The sequence below is a fragment of the Mustela nigripes genome, chromosome 3 (genome assembly GCF_022355385.1).
Source record: "Mustela nigripes isolate SB6536 chromosome 3, MUSNIG.SB6536, whole genome shotgun sequence".
Taxonomy (NCBI): Eukaryota; Metazoa; Chordata; class Mammalia; order Carnivora; family Mustelidae; genus Mustela; species Mustela nigripes.
Window position 1 is genome coordinate 182,284,498 of NC_081559.1, and position 7,245 is coordinate 182,291,742.

The following is a 7,245-nucleotide window of genomic DNA, read 5'->3' on the forward strand; positions in this document are numbered from 1 at the left end:
AGGGAACGACCCCTTCCGCCCCCTCCTACCCTCGCAGCCAGCGAGCGCCCTCCCACCCGCCCACCCGGCGGCAGGCCCACACCCCACGCCCCCACCTCACACCACGCAACATCGCCCTAGCGCCTCACCCGGCGACGCCGCGCGGGCCGCGCTGCCCGCGATTGGTCAAACGCGGCATAGCGCCATCTCGGCCTACCGCGCGGTGCGCGTCCTGATTGGCCAGCGGCGGCGGTGGGCGGGGCGGGCGCCGGGGCGCGCAGGGCGGGGCGGGATCGCGCCCTGGCACCCCGCCTCCTGGTCCTCGCCTGGGCGGAGCCCCTGGACGGTCCCCGCGCGCTGGGGAGAGCGGCGAGCACAGGGCGCGTGGTGGTTACTTGGTTACTGCGGAAGCACGGGGTCAGGGAGGGCAGCGGCAGCCCGCGAAGGATGCTGGCGAGGAGACGGTCAGGAGCCGCCGCCCTCTGAGGAAGCTCCGTGGAGACCGCCGTTCACCCGCGGGGAAACGGAGGCGCGGACTGGAAGGTTCGGGGGCTGGTGACTCGGAGCTTTTGCGGAGCGGCCGCGCTTGTGTGCGCGGGGGCCGCAGTCTCGAGTCCGAGGCCGTCCGCGGTGGGAAGAGGCAGGCCGAGCGCGGGGCGGCGTCTCTCCGCGCTCCGCTTCCCCGCCAGGCCGCGCCCAGACGTTTCTTCCGTCTCCCCATCCGCTTCTGAAAGGGCACCTGCTGCAGGTGGGCGAGGACGGTTCTCCTGCACGGCGAGCCCACAGCGGCCTTGGAGACGCCACCAGCAGCAACCCTGGAGAAGCCCGTCCAGAAGAAATACATGGATTGCTGGGAAGAGGAGAGCCTGGCCGGGAGCTGTTGGAGCAGTCGATTTTTTTAATACTCCTTTCTAAGTCTGGACAACTTTCCCTTCTTTCCGTACTTTTATACCAACTTGATATAATTTTGTAGATTCCTCAGATTTGAATTGTAACCCTGTGACGGTGTTTGCTGGAGGTTGGCCAATTCCTCGTGCTCCCTTTGGTGACACGTTTTGGGGAAATCCTCGAGTCACCAAAACCCTACAGAGAAAAAGAGGATCTTAGCTTTGACCCGGGAGCACCGGAGGAGCCTTTGAACGATGTGGACCTTCTTGGGCATTGCCACTTTCACATATTTTTACAAGAAATGCGGAGACTTCGTCTCTTTTGCCAACAAGGAGCTGTTGCTGTGCGTGCTCGTGTTCCTGTCCCTGGGCCTGGTGCTCTCCTACCGCTATCGCTACCGGAGCGGAGCCGCCCTGGGGCGCCAGCAGAGCGGCTCCCAGTTCGCGCTCTTCTCAGACATTCTGTCGGCCTTGCCTCTCATTGGCTTCTTCTGGGCCAAGTCGCCCCCGGGATCAGAAAATAAAGAGCAACTTGGGTCTAGGCGGGTAGGTGGAATTTTAAGTAGGCAAATGAGTGAGGGTGTTCTTTTTAAAATTAGGGTTGGGGTCACTCAGATGTAAATTTTCGTCTACTCTAAGGCCAGAAGGCAGCAATATAGATAATCTGGTTATGGTAAATTCTCCTTTAATTGTGCTTTTTGTTGTTTTGTTGTGTTTTTCTTTTTAAGCTCTTGACTGTTCCTTGGCTACATTTTTTGCCACTGTTAGGAGTGATTGAAAAGCTTTGTTTCATTTAGTGTTGGTTGAGCCAGTGCTATTTGAAATTGATTTGATTATGAAAGGGGAAATGAAATATTAGAATTTCATTTTGAAGGAGGACAGAATCGCTTTTTGCTATTGGGAAAAAGCGTTTTATTGAAATCCTTGTATTTGTACCTGAGAAGAATGTAAGCAGCTGTGGTTTATGTCCTGTGTTTATAAATGACAGCTGTCTGGGAAGAGTAACAGAACAATTCAGAAGGCTGGTGGAGTAAAAATTAGTTGAGCATTTTAAAAAGTCTTGGGCAAAATCCCCTCCTCTTTCGCTGTCAGTGGGGCCTTCAGTATATTCGTACCTTAATGTCCCAGATCATGTGGATACTTGATTAAGGTCCACAGTTCAGGCAAGTTCCTAATTCTGAGGCCAGACTTCAATCACATGGGAAGTGAGGCCTTCTGCAAAGACAGCGGAGGAGGACAATGGTACATGAGGGAGAAGAGGTCTGGCTTCAAAGCCGGAACATTTGGGGCCTGTTGGCCATGGGTGTTTGGACTTTTTCCCCAAAAGCACTGGAGGGTTTTAAGCAAGGGAGTAACAATACTTGATTTTAACTTTAGAAAGCATTTCCAGTTGGTGTGAGGAGAGTGGATGGCAGGGGCAGGAGAATGGTAGCGGGGCTGTCCGGTGAGAGACTGGAGGAGGAAGCCAGGTGAGCGGTGATGGTGATTCCAGGTTACGACCAGTGGCCTAAAAAAGTCGTTTACTCCTTGAGGGTTCCAGAGCTACTTTATTTTCCTATATCCACAGTACAGATTAGCAAGGTTTGCAGAAGGGGGACTTGAATTAGAATTTTTGCCCCACCACTTCTGGCTCTGAGACCTTTGGCAAGACCTTCGTTTCTGTAAGAGTCAGTTACCTCTTCTATTAGACCGGGGTGGCACCAGTCTTGTTCTTAGCTAAGGAATTAAATGATGTAATGTGCCCTGTAACCGGCTAATAAATAGTAGCTCTTATTAGTTTAAAGGTAGTGTACTTCTAGACATAACATGTTGGGAACCTTTTGACAAGTGCTTTGAGCAACAGTAATGGTGGGTATGGCTTGGAGCAGCAGGAAAGGAGGGAGAGGGAATCTTAATCTCAGTTTGAAATCTTTGGCGTTATCTGAGGTAACTTTTGCCAAGGACACTGAGCACTCGTGTAGGTAGGTGCCTGGAATGCGATTACATCATGTGATGTTGAGACATTTTGGGGAAGGGAGAACTGGATTGCCAGGGATCAATGATTGGTTCCATTTTGTGAATGCTTCAGGCTTTCTGCTTATTCCTAAACATCAGGGACTTGGTGGACTCACTGAGTGCTAATTTCCCCTTAGTGCTTTTACTGACCATTCTCTGGATGACTAACTAAACTCCCATTTCAGGAGTGTGTGTGTATGTGTTTAACAGGGAAGACTAAGGAAGAAAAACTAGTTACGAAGTGGCTAAGATGCAAAGAGGGCTTATCTTGCTTTCAGAAGAGTAGTTTAAATATAGTCAGTTATGCTGGCCATTAAGAAAAACTTATGGGAAGAGGAGACTCTTGTCTTATCTTAGTAAAGGACAAAAAGGTAATTTCTCTAAGAAAAATTATTTAAAAAATGGAATGGACAAGGCCCCAGTCCCTGTAGAGTGAAGGAAGACTGGATGCATATTAAAATCACAGAGAATCAAAATTCTAAAAGATTTTAGATTTTATTTCCTTCCTTTTTGCCTCAGGTCTTCTGTTAAAATCCCTTCAGAATGGGTTGGGCTTATCTTAATCAACATGGCCAGAGAACTCAAAGGAGATTGTTCCTTGCAATTCTGTATCTGAAATGTATTTGTATTTGTCAACCTACATACCAAGAAAAAAACTCATTTTAACCCTGAGTTATTCATGTTAAAAAACCCAACAGGCACTGTTACTCTGAGCGGGCATTAATCTCTCAAAACAGGACTTTTTCATCATCTTATGACTAAAGTTTTTATCATCAGCCCAACTAGTGATAGGTTTGATGTTTATAACTAAATGGACCAGCTGTTTGGCTAGGCTCTCTTAGAGTGTCAAGATGGGTGAAATTAAATATATTCTGTGTTAAGGACTCAAATATGAATGGGTCAAATCCCAAGGGACAGGAGGAATTTTGTCCTTTCAGAATTCTCTTGAGTTAAATAATTCTCAATTAATAGATTAATAGCCAGGATTTGATAGTCTTTTTGTTATATAAAAGGAATTGTTAGGGTAAGATAGATTTTTTTCACATGAAAATCCAGAAGGAGAAAATAAAAATAAATAGTGAAAATGTGTGAAAGGTGCTGAGTAGTTTGCAATATGAAGTCGAAATAGGAGCTGTATGTGATCCTCATCTGGTAGATGCTTAGAATGTACTTGAAGAATTGAGTAATTAATGACAGAATTTTCCCTATAATAAGTCTTCGGAGCCCTTTGTAAACATAATTTATATTTAGCCTGGTGTGGATTTCTAAATATGGCTGTATAATAGCATTTTCTAAATATATGTGGAAAAATAGAAGATATATTTAAGTTTACTGGGATATAATTATACATTTTTATTTAACTAAATATTTTGATATCTGTCATTTTTATATATGATCTGGATTTAAAAATACAATGCATTTGGTTTGATAATAAGATGTACCTTTTGCCCAAGATGGGGAAGTCCAGAGTCTCTATATAGTAGTAGCATGATTTAAGGATAGCAGATGTGGATATGTAATTAATTTTTTTTTTTTTAAACAGCACAAAAAAGGAAGCAATATTTCAGAAACAACCTTAATAGGAGCAGCTGCCTCTTCAGTATCTTTTCAGAATGATCCAGAAGTTATCATTGTGGGATCTGGTGTAGTTGGCTCTGCTTTGGCAGCCATGCTTTCCAGAGATGGAAGAAAGGTAACAGTAATTGAGAGAGATTTAAAAGAGCCCGACAGGATAGTTGGAGAATTTCTGCAGCCGGGTGGTTATCATGTTCTCCAAGACCTTGATCTTGAAGGTAGGTTCATATTAATTTTTAGCAGTTATGTGGTATAAGCAAGTACTCTTCACTTTAGACTATCCTTTTAACTGGTAAAAAAGGTATTACAATTTATTTACATTTCTGAAAGTTCCTCTTTACCAATAGATCTGCATGAAAATGAGAGCAAAGAAGAAAATAAGGCTTTAGTGTATGAAGAGATACAGTAAAGTGGCTAAAAAACAGGAATGGTCAAAATTAAAGATTAGAAAACTAGAATGAAGGTGTGAAGTTTAGTGAAAGGTGAAGGGAACTATGCCTGGTAAGGTAAGGTACATATTATGTGTCCTTTATAGAATCTTTTATTTAAGTATCATCTGTTAAACCATCGGTATTTAAACACAAACTATTCATTTTGGGAATACTTACTCACTGTCTACTCTGTCTGAGGTGTTGGACTTGGTACCAGGGATGTACTAATGAATGAGACAGATTCACCGGCCCCTCGTAAGGGTCAGGGTACAAAATACGCTTGTGCTCTGAACTGAGGAAGAGCTTGCTTGGCTCATGTGGTAGGCAGGATGGTGTGGGAATTATGAGCATTGATTCTGGAACTAGATTGCCTGGGGTTGAATACCAGTTCAGGCGCTTAAAAAGCTGTATATTCTTGGCTAAGTTATTCAACCTGTTACGTACCAGTTTCTTCATCTGTAAAATGGGCATTTTATATGAGTCCTTGCCTCCTAGATTATTATGAGGATGAAATGAAGTCATATACACAGAGCACTCAGAACAGCGTCTGGTATATGATTGGCACTCTATAAGTATTTGCTGTTTTAATCAAGGAGCTGAAAAGGAGAGCAGTGTAGCTAGGAAGTATTGGGTGATGGGGAAGGGAGAATGGCTTGAGATTAAGGATGGAGAGAGAGGCAGCAGCCACATCATGAAGGCTCTGCAGTTGGTAGAGCAGGAGTGTGCCCGTGACCTGGTTTCTGCCTATATAAAGTGGCTTCAAACGTTAGACGTCTACTCACAATAAGAAGCACATTTTATATTCTGACCCTGTACATACATGTATTTGGCTGAAGTTTGTTTCATTTTACTTTTTAAATCCTTGTGATTCTATCCAAGTACACGGTTCACAAGTTGAAATACATTTCATTTAGTTCATTCATTTACCTGCAGTTGATAGAATGCTGTTTTAAAAGAATATGTGGATAAAATGTGGCAAATAGACTGTAGGATTGTGGCAGTGGGGTAGCAAGAGTCAATGCAGAATCTAGTGGGAACTCATTGCTAAGTTCAAATGACAGATGACGGTGGTTTGGGCTAGCATGGTAGCAGAGGATATGAAGAGAAGTGGACAGACTGATGTTAAAATGAAGAGACAGAAACAGCATGGCTTGCTATATGGGATTGGTGTGAGATATGAGGGAGACGGAGGTATTAAAAGTGATTCATAGGTTTTGGTTTGAACAGCTGATAGATGGTGGTATCACTTACTGATAAGAAGACCTAGAGAGGAACAGGCACTGGGGATAATTTGCAGGACATGTTGAGATACCCAAGTGGAGAAGTTAAGCTGAATATATGACTCTCCAGCGCAGAGGAGTGGTTTGGGCTGCCTGGAGTTAGAAATTTCAGAGGTATCAGCTTATTTGTAGTATTTACAAGCCACAATAAGTGATTGAGAGCATGTAGGGAGAAAAGAGAAGACAGAATAAACCAAGTCTTGGGAAACTGCTGTTTAAGGCTCAGGCAGAAGAAGAAAAGCCTGAAAACGAATGTTTGAGGCAGCTGGCAGAATGCTAGAAGAAAGCCAGGGGATTTGGTGCCATTTAATCCATGAGAGAGTTTTTCTCAGGCGGGAATGGTCATGTGTCAAGAAAGGGGAGGACAGTTACATCATGCTTTGTTAATGAAGGCTCAGGTGAGATGAGCATAGAAAAATGACCGTGGGATTTGGCAATTTGGAGGTTGCTTGTGACACTGACAAGATATTTCAACAGAGTCATGGGGATAAAACCTAGACTGAAGTTGAGTGGGAGTGAAAAAAATTTGAGACTAGAAAAGCACTCTTGAGTTTTTCTGTAACAAGACAGAAATAGGGCAGTAACAAGATGTAGATGTGCGGATAAAGAAGGCGTGTTTTGGGGCGCCTGGGTGGCTCAGTTGGTTAATCGATTGGTCTGACTCTTGATTTCAGCTCAGGTCATGATCTCAGGGTCGTGCAGACAAATTTTTTGAAGAGTGAAGAGTGAGAATAGTGTTGACTGGAGTTGTGTGAGTGAAGGGGAGAAGGGGTAAATAATGGTCAGATCATGGGGGCTGAGTCTCTAGAATTTTGTAGCCTGCTATGTGGATTTGGCTTATGTGGGAAGCCATGGGAGAATTTTAAAAAGAGGAGTTATTCAATTTCACATTTATTTTTTATTTATTTTTAAAGATTTTATTTATTTGACAGACAGATCACAAGTAGGCAGAGAGGCCAGAAGAGAGAGAGAGAGAGAGAAGCAGGCTTCCTGCTGAGCAGAGAGCCCAATGTGGGGCTCGATCCCAAGACCCTGGGATCATGACCTGAGCTGAAGGCAGAGGCTTTAACCCACTGAGCCACCCAGGCGCCCCTCAAT

At 44.4% G+C, this 7,245-nt stretch overlaps 1 protein-coding gene across 1 annotated transcript in view; it reads left to right on the forward strand.

Moving 5' to 3' along the window:
- The first annotated feature begins 1,120 nt into the window (after positions 1-1,120).
- SQLE (squalene epoxidase) overlaps positions 1,121-7,245 on the forward strand; it is a 24,412-nt gene continuing 18,287 nt past the window's right edge. Inside the window, exons 1-2 of the mRNA XM_059395152.1 lie at positions 1,121-1,412; positions 4,405-4,654. Coding sequence (XP_059251135.1) covers positions 1,122-1,412; positions 4,405-4,654 — 541 coding nt within the window. The 5' untranslated portion in view covers position 1,121. The remainder of the gene's footprint in view (positions 1,413-4,404; positions 4,655-7,245) is intronic.